Source organism: Alosa alosa, chromosome 15 (assembly GCF_017589495.1).
Source record: "Alosa alosa isolate M-15738 ecotype Scorff River chromosome 15, AALO_Geno_1.1, whole genome shotgun sequence".
Classification (NCBI taxonomy): Eukaryota; Metazoa; Chordata; class Actinopteri; order Clupeiformes; family Clupeidae; genus Alosa; species Alosa alosa.
In genome coordinates, this window is record NC_063203.1 from 8,650,395 (window position 1) to 8,674,594 (window position 24,200).

Genomic DNA, 24,200 nt, shown 5'->3' on the forward strand with positions numbered 1-24,200 from the left:
AGAAATGCTACTCTGGCTATCTGTCAATGAAACCAGCACCCAGACAGAGCCCAGAGTCCTATGCTGGCACTACCGCCACTAGGTTTGAATCTGGGCTGTAGTTTTTTTCTGAGAGTAATGGCAATAAAATAAAAGACTAGCATGGACATAAAAATGATAACTTGTTAAATTGTGTACTACTATCTATTAAAATGCACAATTACGGCTGTAGAAAAGTAGAGCAGAAAATCAACAGAAAGCTATAGAGTTCTACAAATTGATATGGTATCATGACACTATGACACTCTCTGTGTACTACCAGAAACACAATAAATCAACTTGTCTAAACCATTTCCTATCCACTTAGAAAATGCAGTAACATACTGTAGTTTTGTGTGGTGCACAATCATTTTTCAAAGAATGAAAGGCTGCTATTTTATTATTTATTTTATTTGCATTTATCTATTGACATCCTTTGTGCTGTATTACTGACTGTGCTGCTGAACTACATCTCATAATAAACACACTACATTTCAACTGAATAACATCACCCCACAAAAAAGTCCAAAGACCAAAATGTTGTGATATTTTTCTAAAAACAGTATTACATTCTCACTGTGCAACTTTGTGTTAAAACTGCTTAGCATGTAGCAGTAGTTTCTAAAGGCTCAATACCTGTTTTCGGTCCCAGTGATTAGCACCAGGTTTAGGATGTGAGACATCCTACTTGGCATAAACCTGCCACATACAGAGTCTGGATGGCCAAATAATGCCATCTAGTGTCAGACAGGATCAAATACCTTTTCCCTCCAGGAAGGAAGACCAAAATGAGCTTTTCAATCTGGATGATTTGCAGCAGATGAAAATAAAACAGATAGGGGAAAATTACATCATAAGGAAGTAAAGATGTTTTTTTCTATTACAGATATGGCAATATATACATTAGTAGCAAGATAAGATTAAGTAGATAAGTTATAGTCTATAGACGATTCTACCGCAAGGTTGTTGATATTTGATCTTGACAGACAATTAAATGACTGTGGCTGTGCTCCTGAAGCAGCCATGTTGATTGGCTGGAATAGTGTACAGCTTCATTCAAGGCACTTTGTTTTACATTTTGACAGAGCCAGGAGTGTGGATAAACAGTGTAGGCCTACACAAATACTGCTAGAGCTTGAGGAGCAAGTCACTGATTTAGACAAAAAGTGTGCTAGATTACAATTGCGAACCACTCTTTTAGGTTTAAGAATTTTAGACATGAAAGAAACAAATACATCTTGAAAGCATGTTCTATACTCAATGATTGTAATAAAGTGTGAAAGATAGAATAGGAAATACTATTTAGTAAAATGGTACTATTTCTTGCTATCAGTAGTATAGTTGCAAAAAAGTGCTACTATATAGATTAATAAACAAAGTGGTTATTTCCCTTATGATGGAAACAATGCTATTATAAAAGTATTAGTGACCATTGTATTGTGTGACAGAATTTGAAGCAGCAGTCATCACACTGGAGTGTCCTGTAAATCAAGAAAACAATTAGTTTTACCATCATGAACCATCATAAACATCCTCCTAACATCATAATCATAGATAATCTTCTGTATGGCAACTTGACACAATAGCAACAGCAAATGCTGATCTTTGTGTACTGAATAATATGTAACACACACACACACACACACACACACATGTTCAGCACAAGGAGATAGATAGAGACAGATCATTACTTAATTCATCCCCAAGGGGAAACTGGTGTTGCAGCAGCAATTTACTTAGATCACAACAAATCCATAGTTTTACACACGTGGACATGAGGTGTAGTGTATGTAATGAACACGATTACTATACCTCACCTTGAGCAGCACCACCAGCAGTGCAATTAGCAGGGCTAGCGCCACCATGGTGGCCACGACAGCCCAAACGCACGTGAACCGAGCGCAGCTGCAGAGGCGAGTTACCATGAAGAACTTGGCCCTCTTCAGCTGAGTGGTGTTCTGCGGCGGGTAGCGGACCTGGTTCATGCCCTCCATGGCCAGTGCTTTGATGAGACAGGACCTGTGGTGACTAAGACGGTCAAAGGTGTGCTTGCCGTGGTAGCCACCCATCCCACTGTTTCCTACAGGGTGGAAGAGGAGAGAGGCAGAGAACAGGGAAGAAGACAAAGCTCACTACTTGTTTTTTACTTTCTTAAAGCCTGGTTAGTTCTAACAAAACATGTCCTACAAACAAAACATGTCCTACAAATGCACATATAGCACATTTAGTTCCAGTAACAGTGAAATGTGCATTAGGAAAACTAAAAGGGACATGCCTACAACAAAGTGCCAAGGAAATAATAAAACGGTTTACTTGAGAGGAGAGAGTTTATAGCAACTTTATATTTATTGTGAGCACCCATGAAATGCTTAGTCTGCAAGATTTTTAAAATAGATGGCAAAAACAACAGAAATGGCTCCAGCCACATCTTAGCCCAAACTTGACGACTGGCCAGAAGCACAGTGTGCTGAGACCGGAGCTCCTGAGTGCAATATACTCTGCCTTGAAGCAGTACAGAACATGGGAGCAGTGGAATTGGAATGGCCTTGTGGATGACAAAAAACACACCTGACACCAATTACATAGCTAGTTTTACATAGAAGTCTAAATGAATGGGGAATACAACAAACATGAATGAGTTTTCATTCATGTTTGTTGTATTTTAATTAACTAATGCACAGGCCATCATAATTTATCAGAAAATTCAAATATGTCTGATTTTTGCTGATAGGCAAAAGCCTGGTTAACACTATGGAATATGGAATAAAACAAAATATTGAATAACAATGTCATCAATGTACTGTTGATGCGGACATTTCCTATTTAAGTGTTAGCTTAAGCTTGCTTATGATTTGTAAACCTCACCGACACCACCAAAGGGGAGAGAGTTGATTGTGTAATGCATAATGACATCATTGACGGTCACTCCACCACTGGACGTCTCAGAAAGCATTCGCTTTATCACCTAAAAAAAACAAAAGGTAGAGCTGCTGTAATACTGTTAATTGATATCTCTTTTATTTATCTAGCTTGGCTGACACAACTGAGATTGAGAAGGGCTCTGGGGGCGCTGCATTCACTTCCGAGTTCCAAGGTGCGTAACCAGCAGTTAAATTAAACTTAAATTGGTCCATGAAACTATTACCAAACCTTTTTTGAAGTACAGCACAGACATCTCTCTGGGTTCTAAATGCAGTTGTTTACTCAATTCCAAATAATTCTCAAGCGCAGCCATAGGTAGTGTTTAACCAACCATTAATCGTACTCCTCTGTCTGCCATAAAGCGTGTCCCATGCTGGTTATGCGGTTCACCCAGGCTATTGTCATACAATAAATGGCCATACCCCCAACATGTTTCAATTAGGTTTGTCCTTGTGATGATTACTCGTTTTTAATACTCACCATGTATGAGTATGAGTACTGGTATATACAGTACTGTATGCACTGATTTAATTTGCTTTCTGTGTGCATCAAGAGTTTAAAATCATGCTTTCCATATTGATGTTTTAAACTGATTTCAACTTATTTGACTTCACAGTACTGTATTACGATGAATGCTGATATGATAATGACTAAACCTCAGCAACCTCACCTATATAGACACTTGCCCTCTTATCAGCTGACTGACTGAGACCAAATGGCATTGACGACAACTTTAGGGGTTTTGCCCCAATGTATGAGTAGGAAGTATTAGTAGGAAATGTGGCCTAGTGATAATTACTTTTTTAATGAACATTATCCATGACTATCTTGCCCCTGCTTACATCTCTAAGCAACAGTCGGGATTCCCAAGAAGCAACACACCCTGTGATACTTTGTGCTGTGTACCTTCTTATCTTGTGAGAAGACATAGAGAGCCAAGGGCTTCTCCCGGTCGTTGATGAAGCGAATGGCCTCATCCACACTACTGACGGAGACAATGGGCAAGACAGGCCCAAAGATCTCCTCCTGCATGAGCCTGGCATGAGGGGACACGTCCCGCAAGATGGTGGGGGCTGAGGATGGCAAAAGATGAGGATGTCAGATTTACATCAATGTAATAAACTTGCTTTAAAAGCACAATGGCTTTGACCACTGGATCAATTAAAATAGATTTGTGGTATTCCTTATGATGTGTTACTTGCTTTCTCCAGGGTGCAAGTATTTTTCAAGGACTTTTTAAACTTAACTTCCTGTTATGCGTGTGTACCTCTGTCCTGGCAAACTCTAATCAGTACATGTTAGTTTTCATTGTACCAGAGAGTATCACATGGAATTGATTTTCCATGCTGATAAGCATGTATCATATTATGACTCCCATATACAGTACATTGTAAAGACACATTATTATTTGCCAAAGACCACTCACAGTATGTGCCTTTTTAATTCCTTTACAGGATTGCTGGTTAATTGCTACCAAGTTGAATACAAATGTTGTTCATATTCAACGTGTTAATTCAACTTCCTTACCAATGTAACATTCTTCTCTATCATTCTTCCCACCCACAGTCACAGAGCTGCCTTCCAGGAGAGCCATGACACGATCAAAATGGTGCTGGTTAATGATGCGACCATAGTCTGGTGAGGTTTTAGGGTCTTCACCGTAGAACTCCTGCAATTACATAGGTATATATATATATATACATGGAAGTCTACACTCATGAAAACATCAAACACTGTAAATCACCTGCAGAGTTATGGACACTAACCCGTAATGTCCGCTGAATCTCTTCAACAACTCGATCTTGGATGCCAGGCTCACACAGGATGTAGTCAGGTGCGATGCAGGTCTGACCACAATTAGCAAACTTTCCCCAAGTGATGCGACTTAAGGAACAAATCAGTCCATCAGATTTCAGAATAATTTAAGACATACAGTTGTTTCATGTTGGAATAGATTGTGTTTTTTGTGAATGATTGGGAATTACAGTTTTTTCTGATTGCTTAAGCACATTTTTTGTAACTATGGCTTTTTTTGCAAAACTCTACACACAAATTGGAAAACCTTTCATCCAATCAGCAAAACATTGTAGTTCTCTTGCAAAAGCTAACACACCTTGCTTAACTCTTCACACCTTCGTAAAAATTGTGTTTTCGTATCAAACAGTAAACACAAGCCATCACAATAGTAAGCACACAATGTGCCAACGGCACACTGATGGTATGAATAAAAACACATCTGGCTTTTGCTTTCTCTGTGCACAAGGTAGACTATGTCAGTTTGAGGTCATACTTTTGTCATAGTTCTGTAAACATACAGGGATCCAAACTTCAAGTATTACATGTAGTGTTTATTTACACACATCAAAACAAACACAAGTGTGTTTTTCCAAGTCAAAACACAAAATAGCAATGTCACTAAGACAAAACAAATCAGTCTACATCGGGTCGTCTCTCTCAAAATGTCGTCTACATCACATGCAATGTCCTAGTCCAAGGCACCGGGGAAAATATATTCTGGAATGACGTATCCAGGCCTGACATGATAATATATTTTTTTGCCTGTAAAAGGGCTATTTCTTTCTCTTCTTACCCTTCCTATTCCCCCTCCTCATCCTCCTCTTGCTCCTCCTTGTCCTCTTCCTCTAACTTCACCTCCTTGTCCTTGTCATCCTCTCCCTCTCACTTCTTTACCTCTGCATCCTCTTCCTCCTCTTCTTCCTCCTACTTCTTCACCTCCACGTCCTATTCTTCAGCCTCCTCTAATTCTTACTTTTCTCACTCTTCCTGCTCCCTCCATTGTCCCCATTGTACATTACCTGTGGCTTATTTATAGTGCTTAGGCTGATTGCAAAGTGAACTAATTATCTAAAACAGTTTTCATATGAAAAAGTGTTCCAGAGAGTTGGCAAAATAGTGAAAATAATAGCCATATATGTGTATAGATTTGCTAGGAGTGTGTTGATCATTTGAAAATTGAGTGTAAAGCATGAATTGTGTTTACAGTTCCGCAAAAATAGTGTTGTGCAGTGAATTGTGCCTACAGTTGTGCAAAGTGTGTTACGAAATTGCAAACGGAGTGCAAAGCAGTGTTTGTGCTTTTAGTTTTGCGAACTCAGTGAGTGGTTTTGCTATAAGTATTAATAGTTTTAGAAATTGTGCTATAAGAATCACGGTTGTGTTTAAGCATTCAGAAAAAACTGTAACAAGAAATTGATAGGCGTGCTATGTTAAAACAAACTTTTCCATGAAAGTAAATCATTCCAGTCCAAAGTCAGCATGTTAAATATGTGCAGTTCCTAAAACTAGTCATAGTCACTAGTCTTACCGACAGGCAATGCTGAGGTCACAGTCTTTGTCAATGTAACAGGGGCTCTTCCCTCCCAGCTCCAGGGTGACGGGGGTGAGGTGGCGCGCGGCCGCCTCCATCACCAGCTTCCCCACAGTGCTGTTTCCCGTGTAGAAGACGTGGTCAAACCGCTGCCCCAGCAGCTCCTGGGTCTCAGGGACGCCTCCCAACACCACGGGATACATCTCCTAAAAAATGTTTCAAAAATAGAAGAAAATATAATATTCTATATATATATTTCAATGTATACATCTTTGAAGTACTTGAAGCACCCTCAAATTGATAAGAATTTGTCTAAGAATGTCTCCGGAACTTTATAATCAGAAACTAGAAATGTCAAAAGAGCCCAGTGAACTAACTATTTGCCACGCATACTGCAGCACTTTAATGGAAACAAATCAGTACATATCCCAGTACAGACCAAATACTGCTGCAAATCCTTAAGACGAGCAACAGTATGAGAGGGGTGGCAGTAAGGTCACTGCCACTGGCACCAACACACACAGAGCTAAAATGAAAAATAAAAGCCAAAACACTAATTACAGAGGAATAGAAACACAAGGGAGTGAACCTGGTCCAAATACTGAGGGAGCAGTTCTTTGAGGAGACTGGCAGAGTGCTTGCTCAGCTCAGAGGGCTTCACCACAGCTGCATTTCCTGTCCAGCAAGAATGAAACAGAAAAACAGAAAACATAACAGAAAATGGAAGTGAGAAGCATCTCAAAACAGACAACCGTAAATCTGATGAGATTATTGGAATCAGAACTCTTTATAGTACAGGATTAGTTTATATCCAGATGTTTCTGTTATGTGTTCTTCCACATATGAGATGGCTGTTTATATTTCTTTCTGTTCCTGTACTGTCCCTGAGTACACTCTAAAAAATAAAGGTCCTTAAATGTTTGTTTTTCCATCACATATAGTTCCATAAAGAACCATGACTTTGTGTTGAACCTTTACATCAAGTGAAATGTTTTTTACATCGGAAATGGTTCTTCAGAAAGACTGTTTTCATACCTATTTGCCTTTTCTTAAATGGTTCTTCAAAGACCGGTATCTTTGAAGCACTGCAAAAGGTTCTTCTATGGCATCGCTATGAAGAACCCATTTTGGCACCATTATTTTGTGTATGTGTCAATGTGTTTAGAGATAAGGGTGAATATTACGGTTTTGCAGTGTTTCACTGTTCTGCATGGGTGCATCCCCTGCATCAGTTGCTATCTGCTCTAGATTGCCAAGTTGGCACTAATCAGGGTCTGATTCAGTGTAGTCCACATAAAATGGGATGACCAACGCCATCTCCTGTCAGCCTGGAAGGATATTTAAACCCTGACTAATGACTATTGTATTAAATAAAACTCTGTTACTGTTTGTCCAACAATTGCCTAACTGGGTCTTCATTCATCTGTGGTATCAATATTGGATACTGAAACGGTTTAGCGATTGGTTGGTACCGGCAGCGATGGCTCCAATGAGAGGTTGCAGCGTGAGGGCCCATGGGTAATTCCAGGCTCCAATTATGAGTACCACACCCAGCGGCTCCGCTTGCGTGTACACCTGGTCCGACAGTGTGAGGAGGTTCTTCTTGGCCGGACGTGGGGCGGCCCAGTCTGCCAGACTGCTCTCTGCCAACTTGATGTCATTTTCCAGCCCAATTAGTTCGAACAGTGGAGTGTCAAACTGGCTCTTTGTGCGAGAAGAACACCCAGGTTTATTCAGTTTAATGATTGCTCTAGTTAGTCAATAAACAGACAAGCTACTGAACACAGAATACTCTACAAATATGCCAATGAAATAAATTCCTTCCAAAGTCACTCATTATAATGGATAAACGTGTCGTATCAATATGAACTGGTTGATAAAATCTAAGATAATGCTTACTCGATGAATATCCTGTTTGAGAGCTGCTGCTATCTCTGCCTCCTTCTCTGTGATAAGCCTATGCAGGCTTCGGAGTTGCTGAAGCCTGAATGGCAGGGGTCGCGACCTGCCTGAGAGGAAGGCCTTCCTGGCACTGTCCACTGCCTGCTTCTCCATCAGTAGGATTTCCAATGTTGCGCTCCCACCCTCTTTTCACAATGGCAGAACAGCAACTTGGCTGGCTAACAAAGGAAGATATCAGGTTAAGTGCCACACTAAATCTGTGCAGACACACACAAAAAATACATGATGCAAAAAAAAAAAAAAAATGATGTGGGGACAAGCATGAAATTAAATATTGATACATTAAATAAACTTTGTGCGAATGTATAAATTATATCACAGAAATATTTTGATATTTTATGTTTTATTATTCAGACATCATTAGACACATCATAATATAACCTTTGTTATGGTCATATAACAGGATATTTTCTTGCTTTGTTGACATAGGATTTCCAAACATTAGCCTATACATCAACAGCAGGACAATATTTGCATAATATTGTAGTGTATTGCTATACTATGGCAATACACTTGTAGAGTATACACTATGGCAATAGGCCTACACATGATCAACTCACTTAATTGTCATAGCCCATAGGCCTATAATCTATCAGCCTAATAAATAAGATCACAAATTGCTTATTAACACAAGTTTGTCTATCTTATGCAAAAAATAAACTGTGTTTTTAGTGTTTGTTTACATTTCATAAAAATGTCAAGCTCGTTTCAGCTCGCAAACTTGCAGTGCGATACAGCTTCCCAGACGACAGAGATAACGTAATGGCAACTGCAGAGACATGACATTTACTTGTTTGAAGTTTCTAGTCAAACGAATTTATTGACGCTTTTTTTTATTATTATTATTAACCAGAGTAGCCTAAACCAGTTACAACAATTAGCGTATGCATTTGCTGCACTCAGCCCAAATAACGCTATTTCCGTAGATGATTTTCCCGAAAGTGAAACGCGTTTGAAAACAGACAAAACTTCCGAAAACTCACATAGGCAGCAATTTAGGCTACTGTTTTGTCCAATGCTAAGACTGAATCTCGCACCATATCCCAATAAGCAGGCTGCAACAACCGGCAACTTAATCAAGCAGGTTACTAAGTAAACATCTCTAATACTCTGGTGAACAGCGGGTTTGTTGAATTCTTACCCTCACAGGAGCTCGACTGCCCGTAGTAATGTGGCTGCAGTGCAAGGGGCACAGCTTTGTGTATTTCCCTCGTTGTCCAAGGGCGGCGTATAAAAGATTCGACGTATCAGCACCGGACGATTTGGGATGGTACTGCAGACATGATTCTCTGGTATTGAATTGCGATTGAATCACTGGGTTTCTCAGTAGCCTAATTACTACTCCAGACCAAACGTCATAAAACTTCCATTGTTTACTGAGTTATTTGCAACAGCGATACAAGGATTTCAGAAACCAGCATTGCACCCTGCCTAATGCAAAACAAAGTGAACCGTGTTCACCCAAAATGTATTTAAGTTAAACAAATCAAAACTGAATACCGTTAAGGCAAAACGGTATCTGATTACTGGTATTCATTGTGTTTCATTGACAACTTATAATTATTTTTAAAAACAAAGTACAAATGTTTTTAAAGTGTAAGGAGCAAAAATATATGAACAGAAATGTTTTATTGTATTGAAATGATTTGACCAAAATAAATAAAACGTCATTAATAATGTTACTAAATGTGAAATGATAACCAAATATCATTCATGAATGTGCAATGTAGTAGGCTACCTACATGTCCATGTAGACTCTAGAAATGTATAAATGACCTGATAGTAAAGAAGATTTATAAATATGTGCAAATGCATGACTGACTGAACCAACATTTATGACTGTATTATATAACCTGAATTTGACACCAGTGTATATAGGGCACAGCTTTGTGTATTTCCCTCGTTGTCCAAGGGTGGCGCATAAAAGATATGACGTATCAGCACTGGACGATTTGGGATGGTACTGCACATGACATGATTATCTGGTATTGAACTGCGGTTGAATCACTGTTCAGAGTGCAGTCATTACAGCTGAGTATGAGCTCTGACTGCCATAAAAATATGCCTTTTGCTGTTGTCGTCAAGGTGCAGGGTTATTACACTGTTGGCCGTCGGTCGGAGGGCATGTGTGATGACTGCTCTCTCATCTTATCTTCCTCTCATATACTGACGTCTTATTCTGTCCAAGGAAGACATGATAACTTCCACCGAAAGAACTGCAATCATTTATCAGGACTTCTGAGGCCTTATCTTAAAAACCTCTGTGAAAGGAAGAGACAGAATCAGACATTGTCATGAGATACTGACAATTAACCGGTTACAAACAAAAACACAGTTGAGAGTGCAGGCATACAAAATACATAGGTGATGTTTACAAAGGTAAGAGGTTATTTAAAACAAAAGCTCCATTTACTGCAGTGGCACTGTAGCATAGCGAGTAATTAAAGCTGGAAGATCATAGGCCTCTTTGTGCTTTGAATTCTTCAACAAGTAAATACATTGTTTGTGCAGAACAAAGGCATATCTGTTGGTGTTTTTCTGGATCAAAACACCGGAGAAGGGAATCGGCGACAGAGGAAAAGAGCTATTTAAATGATAAAAAACTATTTCAGAATAAAAAAGTATCCCAAGCACATTTTGAAGAGGCATCACAATTTTTATCTAAAACTAACAAGATAGCTAACAGCCAACATATTATCCTTGCAAACAACAACACAGTTGGCACTGGTAAAAGCTGTTAATGGTAATATATTTGGCAGCATGGTTCCCAAAACCACATGGTGAATAACCAGGGTGACCAGTAAAAATGTAGGCATATGGTTCCTAACATGACCATGAACCATCATAATGAATTTGAGGATGAGACAGAAATGATACCTGCTTTACAAAAACAGACCTGAATAAGATGAATAGTGCCATGGATAAACAGCAATATGAACTGAAATAATGAACATTCTAGGCTGAAATCTAGCATGTGGAGAAAATCCTTTCAATCAAAGTTGAGAAGGCTGTTTCAGTTCACTTTTAAACTTGTGCTTACCTGGACTATAAACGCTGCTAAGACTGTAAGCACAGCCACCTTAGCCAACTGCCGCCACCGGCGCAGGTTGACCTGTCTCAGGAGGAAAAGCCGGGCCCACTGCAGCTTTTTGGTGGTGTGCGGTGGGTAGCGCATCTGGTTCACCCCCTCCATGTTCAGCTTCTTTATGAGACAGCTGCGGAGATGGCTCAGCTGATCAAAGGTGTATTTGCCATGGTAGCATCCAATGCCACTGTTGCCTGAAACATGATGGGTTTAAATCAGGGCAGATCAACGCTGTGACAATAACAGTCTGTGAATTGCACAAGGGGAATCTCCTCACCGACACCCCCAAATGGTAAGTCACTGATGGTGAAGTGCACCAGACAGTCATTGGCCAACAGAGCCCCGCTTGATGTTTCTGAAATCATTTGTCTAATCAGCTACAAGAAACAAACAACAGTAATCAGGTGAATCAGGTTTATTAGTAAGAAACCTACATATAATGGGACTAATATGAGTGGCATAGAACTATGATAACATTAGTAAGGTGTGACACAGGCAACAAAGGTGTGGATTCCATAGAGCAAAAGATAAAGATTAGGAAGATAAAGTCCTCCTGATTAAAGTACTAATAACGTAGACCCCAATGAGGAAACTGTTTTACTATTTAATTCACTTCTTCCGCGTTATTGTCTAAGAACTACCTGTTTTTTTTATATTGCTGTTGGACTTCATGCATCAAGGTAATCAATAAAAAAAAGTTTTAACGTTACATTAAGTTTTGGTCTGTAAATTAGTATCGGATTTTCCACTCCACCTTATCGTTGGAGGAGAAAACGTAGAGCGCCAGAGGCTTCTCCCTCTGGTTGATGAAGGAGATGGCTTCCTCCATTCCGTCCACGGTAATGATGGGGAGCAGAGGCCCGAAGATCTCCTCCTGCATCACCTTGGAGTCTGCCGTCACCCCCTTCAAAACTGTGGGCGCTGATGTGAAGAAAAAACAATCAGATCCCTTCACTCTACACAGACTGGTATTATAATCATAGGTATGTCGTTAGGCAAGGGAGGGGTGCGAGTACCGATGTAGCACTGGGATTCGTCAGTGTCCCCTCCCACGGCCACAGAGCTGCCCTCCATCAGGGCCATCAGCCTCTTGAAGTGGCGCTGATTGATGATGCGTCCGTAGTCCGTGCAAGTCTTCGGGTCATCCGTATAAAATTCCTGGCAAGAGAAATCAGCCCATGAGAGCAAGAGAGAGAGAGAAAGAGAGAGCAAAAGAGAGTTCATTAATGAGTCAGACAATGAGAAAGTCTATTTACCAAATGCGAAATAAGTCAGCTATCAATGGGGCCTGACACTGAAGAAGATTTTGATGATTATTGAGAATGATGAGTCAACCACCACCATGAATTAATTAATCCGTCATAAATTAGTGCTAATTCACTGACCTTTATGCATTTAGTGATCTCCTGAATTACACGGTCCTGGATGCCAGGCTCACAGAGGATGTAGTCGGGAGCAATGCAGGTCTGCCCACAGTTTACATATTTTCCCCAGGTGATTCGGCTGCCAAAGCACATAACAGCAACGTTCACATCATTTACAACCCAGATAAAACAAGAAAAAAAAAACATTTTTGATGAGCACTTTTGAGTTATTGAGTATTTTATTTTATTTATTGTGATTATCAAATGGATTGACAAGATCTCCAGAACAGGGATATGTGGACAGATGTAGCACAAGCAAGATATAGAAGAAGAAGTTGAAATCTCTGTCGACACTAGAATAAGTGATCCAAGTTTGTTATTTCAGCTTAATGTTTTACCACACTTACCGACAGGCAATGCTGAGGTCACAGTCTTTGTCGATGTAACAGGGGCTCTTCCCTCCCAGCTCCAGGGTGACGGGGGTGAGGTGGCGCGCGGCCGCCTCCATCACCAGCTTCCCCACAGTGCTGTTTCCCGTGTAGAAGACGTGGTCAAACCGCTGCTCCAGCAGCTCCTGGGTCTCAGGGACGCCTCCCAACACCACGGGATACATCTCCTGGTGGGTGAGCACATTCATTTGTTCGGAAACTGATGCCCCTTTCAGCCTAGCGTCCTGATCTGGACCAGGGTTATTTGACCAAGGCATAGTCACTGTTTAATCCATTCAGACAAAACCATATCTTGTCAATTCAGATTGGACCCGAGTTGTAACTGGGATAACATTCGGTCTGCATATTTAGTTTTTCAGTATTCGTATTTCATGAATGAGATGCATTAGAGAACACCCGGCAGCAGCGTAAAACAAAAACTGCCTACCTCAAGTCCCTAACCTGCTGTGCATGAAAAACGTGGTAGTAAGAGTGTATGAAGGTAATAGTACCTGGGATGAAAGACCAGACCGAATGTCAGCTACAAGCTCTGACAAACCGTGATGACCATTCACCTTGTCATAAAATTACACCAGTGAGACAGTCCGGGAAAAACACCCTGTGCAAATCAGGATGGCCGCCTTTGCTCACCAGAGCTGTCTAAAAGCTTAATGAGTCAATGCTCCCTCCAGTGGATGAGATTGGAATCTAGCAGTGCAATGTCTCATCTACTGTGCACCTATCCTAACAGATGTCTTTTTCCATGATTCAAAGGCGCTGTTGTATGTAAATTGAAATACTCCTACAGCTTTGTGTCCATCCTCAGGTTTTACAGTAGTTTAATCAGGCAAACAATGAGGTTCAAATTCTGCATTTTGCATTCACAACACTTATGCATTAGCAATAGGGCTGCATGATTTGGGGAAAATATCGCATTGCACTTTTTCTGACAGATATTGCGATTTGCAAAATGATTTCAGATCAATATTCCAAATGTCTCTTTAAAGTGACAGGCACTCAATTAGACCTATACACTACTGAACTTTATTGAATGCTACCTCTGACTAAGAATGCATTACTTTGCACTTGTATAGTCTTTTATTTTGGAATTTTAAGAGCAATAAACATATATTGCAATGTTAAGGAATTTATGTTTTTTCATTTAGATATGTAAATCAACATGTATAAATTGCTATTAGTCAATTAATGGGGAGATAATCGATAATCGAATTGAACTGAAAAAATGAATTGTTAGACAGGCACACATTACCTGGGTTGAGCTTTTAATACTAAAAATCAACATGGGTTTAACTCTGGCCAGACACCGCTATAAAATTGTCCTGCTGTAATAAGATACACCATGGCAAATATTGAACTAGATAATACTTTACTGCTCAAAAAAATTAAGGGAACACTTCAATCATACACTGGATAGGTACTCTTACACTGTTTGGTTCTGAGCACAAGTAAAACTTTTGAGGCGAGTGTTTTATTTTGCAAGAACTGTCAGACATTCTGTGAATGTAGTTTGAGAATGGAGAAAAGGGTGGAAGGTTTCAAAAAATGTGTTTGAACAATTGTGGAAAACTGTAAGTGTTCCCTTATTTTTTTTGAGCAGTGTAGTTCATAGTGGAGGTGGGTTTTACCTTGTCCAGATAAAGAGACAGAAGCTCCTCCATGACTTTGGCTGTGTGAGAGCTCACCTCTGACGGCTTCACAACAGCAGCATTGCCTGAGGACATATGACAGTCACCAGATTAAGATAAAAATTAATCCCTGTAAGGAGTAGGTAAACTAGGAGACAAAACACCATTACATGATCATAGCAGAAGCTTCAAATCTACATTACAATGACACAAAACACATTTTGGTGTGGACGCTTTTGAAAAGCTATCCCGCTGAGGCCAACACATAACAAGGGCACCTTGCTTTGTTCCAGTATTTACACATATCATTAGGGAGGAGGAGTGATGTGAAGGAGAAGTGCCAAAAAAGGCTTGCTAGGGAATGTGAAGGAGTGGCACAACTGGGATTAGTGGCATTCTCCGAGCACCACACCTGCAGCAATAGCGCCAATGAGGGGCTGAAGAGTGACTGCCCACGGATAGTTCCACGCTCCGATGATGAGCACCACACCCAGCGGCTCAGGCTGGATGAACACCTCATCCGAGATGGTGAGGAGGTTCTTCTCCACGGGTCGAGGGGCCGCCCATTCCGCCAACCGGTCCACTGCCAGGTTGATCTCCCCCTCTAGTCCGATCATCTCATACAGCTGTGTGCCATTTTCACTCTACATAGGCCAGTGGGGGTGCAGTAGAAAATGCATCAGGGGACCAGCAATGCACAGCATTCATAGATTACTGTATTTATTTGCAACCTGGACTTCTACATAGGCACCACCTACCTTATAGAGATCATTCTTGAGAGCCTCAACAATGTCTGTTTGCCTCTCTGAGATGAGCCGGTGAAGGTTTTTGAGCTGGGTTATTCTGTAAGACAGGTCTTTAGACCTCCCTGTTTGGAAGGCCTGCCTGGCTTGTTCAACGGCCTGCTGCTGGCACGACATTCCTGAAGAGAAGAGGCATGACAGATAGCCACAGACGGAGTCATTATCTACTGATTAGATTTTTTTTTTAAAGGGCAGACGATATTCCTAGAAGAAAAAATGTTATACTTCATCATCATACTGTACAACAACCGACGAAAACCATTGTTGTCCTGTCCTGTTAGAGAGGACAGATATGAGTGTGTCTTCCATTTGGCCCGTAGCTACTGTTTCTGCATCCAGGGTTAAGCATCGTACACTGTTGAACACCGCTGCAATAAACACTTATAGCTTTTTAATGTTAACGTTAGACTAACCAACTTATGTTTCTCTGTTTTCGTAATGAAGAAAAATGTGTTGAAAATCGTATAATACATCGACATTCATGAAACATAGCCTAGCCTACAAGAAGCTCGACACTTACCAAACAGGAAATATTACCTAATCACATAGGTGTTTGGTCTAAAAAAAATACCTTTGGATAGCCCTGTGTGACAGTGGTGGCTGGCTGGAATCGACATCAACAGCTCTCTGAGTCTGTGTTATGGTTTTGAGCCGACTAAACGTCAGTAGCTTAGTCTAGGCCTACTCTACCGCCGCCTGTCGTGTCGGAATCACAACGGCCGCATGTCACTGATATTTCATTTCCTGTGTTTACTCAGGAGCAGCTGAGGCCTCTGTCTGGCCTTGAGCTTGGGCTTGGGGAAATGACAGGGCAATTCAGTCAGACACAAAATTGAGTGTTATACTGGAAGAAAGAAAGAAAAAAGAAAGAAAGATTATTACAATCTTTCCCTTTAATCAAGACCACCAATCCATGGTGAAGTGTGTTTATTTGTGGATATCAGTGGGGTGGTCCTTTAGGGTAGCCTGAGTGAACTTAGACCCTGTTCATCTGGGTTCACCCACACTACCTTTGAGGATGAAGTGTTAGTGAAAAATGTAAAACCACATGGCAGCATTTCAGTAGTTGTAATAACTCTGCTAGTTCTATTATTTACCGTACATTTGTTCAGAGTAGAGGTCTGCTCTAGCCTTTTCCCCCTTTCTCCCAGTTATTTCAAAGATAGAATCTATAATAAGAAGAACAACAACATAACATCATAATAACCTCAACAATAATGATAATAATAACAACATTATTATTGTTATTGTTATTATTATTATTATTATTATTATATATTATTATTATTGTTATTTTTTTTACCAAATCATTTATATTGTTATACAAAATGTTGCCCATTTTCACCTTTTTGAGGAATGTATTGCCACCAGATGGCGCAAGACAGCTTGTCTTGCCAGAGGAAACCATCTTATGTGCTGTGTAGTGAACTGACAGTTAGTCTATTAGGCCAACAGTTGTCAATACTCTTAATATTGACCAAGTTGTCAGGACCATATGATCACGCAATCTACGACTACGGCAAATAATACGGCAACTACGGCAAATACATTACAGTGTGGGTCATCCCATCATCGCGACGTCGAGAAAGAGTATTGTAGACGTTTTATTGGACTGCAAAATGCATCGGTCCATGTTGGTGTAATCGGACCGTCTCGCCTGTGCCTGTTTTTGTTTATAGAACCTACGGCAAATAATATCTGATCAGATTAAATTAGTTCAAATGAGATATTACCAGAGTAGACAAGACTGATAGATTGTCCAAGCCTACAATTATTGTCATTAATGTGCATTCCTCAACATGCTCTGTATCCTTCATAGGACCTAGGTTGGGTTCTGTCTTTGTTCTTATATAGTCTTCTTTGCCTATTCCCAGTTCATGTAGCCTTTTCTGGTCAGAACTGGCATAACTGGGTGCCCTGAGTTAGGTTACTAGATTAGATTAGATTAGATTCTTTATTGTCATTGCGCAGAGTACAAGTACAAAGACAACGAAATGCAGTTTGCCTCTAACCAGAAGTGCAAAAAAGCAGAAAAGTGCAATGTGATATACAAAGTATAAACAGGTGGTGCATAGACAGGGCAGGATATATAGTGTAGACAGTAGTATACAGTTGGTTTACAGAAAGTGGTTTATAGTCATATAAATGAAATAAATATGTGCAGTGTATTAGCAGTAGCCTAACCTTATAAGAGCAGACTATAAATGTGGCTAGGAGTATGAATAACATGTACAGATATGTGCAGTGTAGTAGCAGTAACATTATAAGAATAATATATATCAGTGTAACAGAATATATTATAAGAAAAAGAGAATAAATATGGATATTCAGTATGAACCATATAGACAGATATATGTACAGTTTCTACAGCTATGTGCAGTGTGGTAATAGTGCTAGTGTAGTGCAGAAACAGTAACATTGTAAGAGTAGTAAGAATAAGTGTAGGATGAGGAGCAGTAGAATATGGCTATATATAAGTGTAATATACTAAATATGTACTAAAGATTTCTTGTACAGGCTAGGGCTATGGCCAGAGCACAGAATATGGTTGGTTATAGCCAACAGGCGTTAATTACCTTCTGTTCACACATAAACCAAAGTCAGGCAACAGTCCTCTTATGCATTTAGTGCAAAAAGCTTGAGACTGTTTTATTTGCATATGCACCACAATGAATTGTTGTTTTCCCTCCCTTCTCTTTTCAATTGTATGATCTAATTTTGGTAGTATCTCTGTTAAGGCCTACTTCATATTCAGGTCTACTCTACTAGCCTACCCTAGCCTATAATTAAAAGAAACAAAAATCATGTCAAACTGTATGTTAAGATTAACGTGATCATTAATGTGTGTTTATTTATAGCCCTATATAGCTTCAGCGGTTTATTATAAAATAAAGGAAAAAATAAATAAAAAATAAACTGCAATTTCGTCATACTGGGGACTACATTTCCTTGCGGAAGGAGCACCACAGCCCTCGCGGAAGAAGAAACATTTAAAGAGAAGTCCACACACTACGGCAGTGACATTGTATTGCTGCACCGAGGGAAGTGGTCTGTACGAACATGATACAGATCCAAACGTGACAGAAACGTGTTTAACATTCTCGGCTGGAGCACAACATTTGCAAAGAAATCGACTGCTACACGGGAAATAGCAAGCTAATCTGGCTAATGTTAGCTGAACCATCGTAACACACAGTGGTCCCTTTCTCAAGTGGACCTCTGGAGCTGCTGACAAGAATATTCAAAGAAGAATATATCGAAGAGATGGTCCAGTTTTGGGATTAAAAAGAAGATTGTCACGTGGACGCCACAGTTCCATTGAGAAAACAGACTCTTCTTCATAGAACGTCTTAGCCTACTAATGGGAAAGATAAGAATGAGAAGACCGATTTGTCATTGTGACAACCTTACTTCCATTCTTCGACGATCCTGAGTAGCCTACCCTTGTATTCTAATCTCGATTGCTGACGGGATAGAATATTATACGCTAGATATACCTGAAAATCGTAAAGAATTTCAACCACACGCCTTGTTTGTTTGTTAGCGAGCACCTTAAGGTAGCTACTATATTAGCCTGATAGCAAAATATGTCAGTTGGCTTTGCCAGATAACTAGAGACAGTGATGTTTTGTTTGCAAATCAGGAATACGAACTAAAACCATGTAGTTTGTCAGTTGCCATACGAGGGCCATTGACACAATAAAATGTTAGCTTTCCTTGGTGACTTGATTACGAGCTAATTGTGTCATGAAATGACAGCTGGACGCTGCCCATTATGTCACCTTGATTGACAAGCATGAATATCAGCAGGTAGTGTATCGCTACATAACAAGCCAAGGTGCTGGTAAGAAACGGAGCATCGCTAGCATAGCAATGATACATTACAGTGTGGGTCATCCCATCATCGCGACGTCGAGTAAGAGTATTCTAGACGTTTTATTGGACTGCAAAATGCATCGGTCCATGTTGGTGTAATCGGACCGTCTCGCCTGTGCCTGTTTTTGTTTATGTGCAATAGAACCTGTCTGCGGTGTGAATTATTTTAAAATGATATTGAGATTGGAAGTCTTTCAGAATAGAGTAGAATATCTTTTCGTTCAATGGCCAAATAATATGTTAGCTCAGTGGTAACCGAGCAGCCAAGCATCATCATCTATAACGTGCTTATTTACTCGGACACTGACTAAACATGGAGACGGTGGGAGACTTTGAATATAGTAGGAAGGACCTAGTTGGACATGGAGCTTTTGCTGTCGTTTTCAAAGGACGACATAAAAAAGTAAGTTATTTTGTCCCTTCTTATTATAGACTAACCTACATTTTCTTTGCATGTTAAGCCTGATCTGAGGTTTTGTGCACACAGAGCAGACGCAATGCATGTATGCATGATGTATATTGGTTAAAAAAAATCTGCATGCACTGTTATCTGTAATATCACGGGCCTTTGGTCAATAAAAAAAAATGTGACTAGCTATTGACAATTCCACATGTATTACACAACCCCTGCAGAAACCAACTAATTTCAAAACAAATACTTAAAAGCACAGGGTATACCTGAACCGCGTTATCAGCATGCAATCACTATGTACGACAGAGTCTATGTTAGACACATATTTTAGTATGCATCTTGCAGAAAAGGAGACACACGAGCCATTCATTCATAAAGCTGTGACTCAAATACCATTCGGCCCAGCTCGGTGACGTAGAGGCTTGTCTGCTTGTTTACCTCTATCTTGGGTGGAGGTTCTCTGTTGTCATATTCTGACTTCATCATTTATATTCTGCAGCCAGAATTTGTAATCTGAAATGTTTTTTAAAATAAATGATATTATTCATGTTATCTATTATCTCCTAAAAATGCAGCAGTTAGCAATCATTATGTTTCACCATGTCTATCTTGGACAAGATTCTTGGGTATAATAAATATGATAGTTTTGGCAGGAGAAATAATCTTTATAGGCCAATTCATCAGTATTCAGGTGATTGTAGGCTAGTCCATTTGTGCTGCTGTTGCAATTGGCAAAAGACCCATTCTCTTTGCACACAGACCTGAATTGAGAGTAGCCTAGATTGGAGTCTGATACTCTTGGGTGAATGCAGTTGGCGTAATACAAAACCTGTTTATCAAGCTGACCCTGATAATTGATGATAGATGATTCGTTGCCTGGGTATGATATTTTAGAATGCTTAATTTAAAATAGATCATAGAGGTGATGTGATGTTTTAGACATCCAACCTCCCATACAACCAGTTTCTCTCCTATTAGACTCATTAGGCTTCTGGCATTGTTGTGCTATAGGTGTGTGTGTGTGTGTACTGCTTCATGCCTATGAGCAAACCTGAACCCAGCATGTGATGAGGTGTATTTATAAACATTGCATCTGTAGAGTGTTTATTTATAGGATTATTTCCACTGAAGAGAGAGATGATTGGTGCATGTAAAGGCTGACTGATGGCCACATACTTACACCAGGTGACTAAGAGGGCAAGACAACTTCTCAGTGCGGCTTAGGGAATATGACATCATTTTCTATTTCCATATAGATGAGTGTATGTCAGATGTAGACCACGCGTCCGTTATCCAGAAGGGTTGAAAGGCTTGGCGTAGCCTATGCTGTATCACTGGTTGGTTAATGGTCCTGTCCTGGTGAAAATAGCACACTGACGCAGTCTGAAACAGTAGTGATTCAGTCTGATATCATGGCTTCGTTCTCCTCATAAAACAATATCTTCTCATCTTTGGTCTGTGCCAAGTCCCTCTTAGTGTTGTTCCCATTTTAGCTGATGAGATGTAGACCCCCAACCTCCACTTCTCAACCCAGCTGGAAGGGGGTCATTCTTTTTTTTTCTCCTTTTTTCTTTTTGTTTGAATGTTGTACTGCGCTGCTGTGCCCTGTCACGCTTGGCTAGGCAGGCTCGGGTGGAGATGGTATGGATATTGCCACTCTTGCATGCTCTGTGCGTGTGTGTGCGTGTGTATGCGTGTGTGCGTGTGCGTGTGCCGGGCTGTGCACCGAGAGTGTGCCGCAAGAACATCTCCTATTAACCTAGATTTAGCTGAAAAGCAGACCTCTATTCATAGATTTTTTGCACCGAGGCTCCACTCCTCAATCTTAACTCATGCTCCCATTATCTGCATACAGCCGCTCTGCTTTATGGAAGGCCTCCTCTCCTCAACCTGTTACTATTCAGGTGGCGTTGCCGTTGCTCAAGGGCTAAAGACCAATTTATCACTTCGGTTTTGAAGTAATGCCCTTAGTGAGATGGCACGCTCCTAACAGATGTAGCCCGACAAAGATCTGTGTGAGCCGGAGAATATCTTGTTGATTTGTGCGTGCCTGGGATGTCTCTCATTGAGGGGATTGAAAATTAGGCCGATTTGGCTGAGATCCTGCCTTTTATATGCCCAATGATCTCCCTCTGTTTTTGCATGCCTGACTCCATTCACATGTTAAATAGAAGACACTGCAATCGTGGTCACACAACACACATTTAAAAAAACAATCTATTCACAAAGTTAATGCCTGTGCTTCGCTCATCCACATCCTTTTAAAATGTTTGAGTGGAAAGAATCAGATGAGTTATATTAATGGACCTTGGATTCCTTTGATCTTTGCAGAAGACTGACTGGGAAGTTGCCATCAAGAGCATTAACAAGAAGAATCTCAGCAAGTCTCAGATTCTGCTTGGCAAGGAGATAAAAATTTTGAAGGTACTTGTTTGCAATGTATTTAAGGATTTCTTAACACACAATGCACTGTGTTATATTGTTAGCCTAGATTTGTACCAATATGCCTATGACAATAAGTCTGTGTGTTGTTTTTTTCAGGAGCTTCAGCATGAAAACATTGTTGCCCTTTATGATGTCCAGGTAAGGAGCCCTTTTTTCCTGAATTTTGAGCCTTGTTTCTGTTTTACACCCATGGCATTGTAGCAAGACGGTGGCCAACCTGTCATTGACTTTTGAAATCAACACAGACTAAATGGCAGATTGTGATACACATTTGCACGTTATGCAAAAACCAGGACTGACAGTGCACACCCACTTCACATCTATAGAATCTATAGAAGGCAGGCACACGCACACGTACACACACACACACACACACACACACACACACACACACACATACACACATACACACACACACACACACACACGATGGCACATGACTCTGCCTACAGCATGGCCCTTTGTGTACAGACTGAGCTCTTTCACTAGCAGCAGCACCTGTCTTCAGTTGGATAAGGGAAATGTGGGTGGCTGTGGAGGGGGGGGGGGCGGCATCTGACTCCCAACATGACTGGAGCAGCCGTGTTAAGGTGAGGCTGGAGGATGTTGGCTGTCTGCCAGGAATGCGACCTTGCTGATGGTGTTACTTATAGCCCCGGCTGACGTCTTTCCGAGAGAGAGAGAGAGAGAGAGAGAGAGACTTTTGAGTGGCCTGCCTCCACTCCTCTTCTCATAAGCGTGGGTTTGATTGTCCTCAGGGTTACATTTACACCCCCCACCCCTGCCCGTCCGCCTTTTTCTTTCTCCTTTTCTCTTTCCTTGAGTCCTTTCAGTCGCATTGTGGGGGCTGAGGGAATGATGATGATGAAATGAAGAAAGCACAAAGTAGGCCACGGGTCCAGCCTGCATTTGAAAGGATGGCTCTGGAGTGGCCTGCGGTGCCCACACAGCTTGCTGTTTCCTGGCTTTACGTAAGCCTCCCACCACCACCACCACACCACACCACGGCCCAGCCCTGCACCGCCGCTCTGATGTGTTCCTGCCTCTCGCTCTGCTCAGGGCCTGCGAGAGGCCGCCTGCATTAGCATTCCTGTCAGGCCACCCCACTGAGATTCATCATTTATCTTCTTTGCCTCAGTTTGGCTACTAAAAAAAAAACCTCAAATCAGAATAACGCTGCAGAATGCCAAATCAGAATGCCAGCTGTAGCCTCCGATAGCATGACCCTTTAGGCAGTTACCTCTGAGGACTGAAGCCTGTGTTGAAGTGTGTGCTCACTGCTCTAATTAAAATGCAAGCCTGTCCTATAGACAAAAAAAGGTTTGTCTTTTGCACTGAGCACCCCACCTCCACCAGTAGCAGCACCACCAGCTGTATTGTTTGGCTTAGGGACAGCAGGCTTTAAATAATCTGCAGCTGAACTAAAGCCTTTGGGGAGGGGGAGCTGGGTGGCTCCATCACTGCTGAAAGCCTTCACTTTTGGAGGGCTGTCCTCTCTGGTGCTCAGGCTCTGCACCTGGCCCACTTTGTGTGTCGTCCACAGGCCGCCGGTGCAGGGTGTGGGCTCGTTAGAAATGGAGAAGTGGTTGGCTGGCTGGTGGTGGTGGTGGTTGTGTAGACCTGAACACCATCTGGTTGTTGCTGCTAAGCATGCCGGCTCATGTAACTGTTTGCAGGGCCATAAATGCTTCAACTTGTCCTGCTCTCAGACTTAGTGGCAGTTTAGTGGCAGTGTTCTGTACCTGTACGTTTACAAGTGGCAGTTTAGTGGCAGCGTTCTGTATCACAGTAGTGTGTACCAACAACCCTTGGTGTGGGTCAGAGCTCACAAGTGGTTCTAAGTCATTGTCTGTAACCAGAACTTTTGTGATAAGCAGCACTCGACAATGTTTGATCAGGGCTCACGCCTTG

The 24,200-nt window shown here is 41.0% G+C and overlaps 3 protein-coding genes across 8 annotated transcripts in view; 1 reads left to right on the forward strand and 2 right to left on the reverse strand.

The window, feature by feature from the left end:
- Window positions 1-408: 408 nt before the first annotated feature.
- Window positions 409-9,696, reverse strand: LOC125308433 (aldehyde dehydrogenase family 3 member A2-like). Of its 4 annotated transcripts, none has more exons than XM_048264953.1 (11): window positions 9,372-9,696; window positions 8,168-8,384; window positions 7,741-7,972; window positions 6,858-6,943; window positions 6,266-6,474; window positions 4,707-4,824; window positions 4,468-4,609; window positions 3,847-4,013; window positions 2,884-2,983; window positions 1,836-2,098; window positions 409-1,499 (listed from the first exon to the last, which is right to left on the reverse strand). In XM_048264953.1, exons 2-11 carry the CDS (start codon window positions 8,321-8,323, stop codon window positions 1,485-1,487), a joined length of 1,488 nt encoding a protein of 495 aa, XP_048120910.1. In that variant the 5' UTR covers window positions 8,324-8,384; window positions 9,372-9,696; the 3' UTR covers window positions 409-1,484. The 4 variants fall into 4 exon arrangements, with proteins under 4 accessions (XP_048120910.1, XP_048120908.1, XP_048120909.1 ...); XM_048264951.1 differs by having other exon boundaries at window positions 8,168-8,427; XM_048264952.1 differs by having other exon boundaries at window positions 8,168-8,388; window positions 9,372-9,388.
- A 146-nt stretch (window positions 9,697-9,842) lies between these two features.
- On the reverse strand, window positions 9,843-16,222 carry LOC125308434 (aldehyde dehydrogenase family 3 member A2-like). Of its 2 annotated transcripts, none has more exons than XM_048264955.1 (11): window positions 16,077-16,222; window positions 15,512-15,675; window positions 15,166-15,397; window positions 14,754-14,839; window positions 13,087-13,295; window positions 12,701-12,818; window positions 12,332-12,473; window positions 12,070-12,236; window positions 11,593-11,692; window positions 11,271-11,509; window positions 9,843-10,491 (listed from the first exon to the last, which is right to left on the reverse strand). In XM_048264955.1, the coding sequence occupies exons 2-11, from the start codon at window positions 15,671-15,673 to the stop codon at window positions 10,477-10,479; spliced, it is 1,470 nt and encodes a 489-aa protein (XP_048120912.1). In that variant the 5' UTR covers window positions 15,674-15,675; window positions 16,077-16,222; the 3' UTR covers window positions 9,843-10,476. The 2 variants fall into 2 exon arrangements, with proteins under 2 accessions (XP_048120912.1, XP_048120913.1); XM_048264956.1 differs by having other exon boundaries at window positions 16,094-16,191.
- Window positions 16,223-18,569: 2,347 nt separating this feature from the next.
- ulk2 (unc-51 like autophagy activating kinase 2) overlaps window positions 18,570-24,200 on the forward strand; it is a 32,214-nt gene continuing 26,583 nt past the window's right edge. For both annotated transcript variants that reach the window (XM_048264957.1, XM_048264958.1), the window contains exons 1-3: window positions 18,570-19,835; window positions 22,176-22,268; window positions 22,386-22,427. In XM_048264957.1, the coding sequence (XP_048120914.1) occupies window positions 19,746-19,835; window positions 22,176-22,268; window positions 22,386-22,427 (225 nt within the window). In that variant the 5' untranslated portion in view covers window positions 18,570-19,745. The remainder of the gene's footprint in view (window positions 19,836-22,175; window positions 22,269-22,385; window positions 22,428-24,200) is intronic.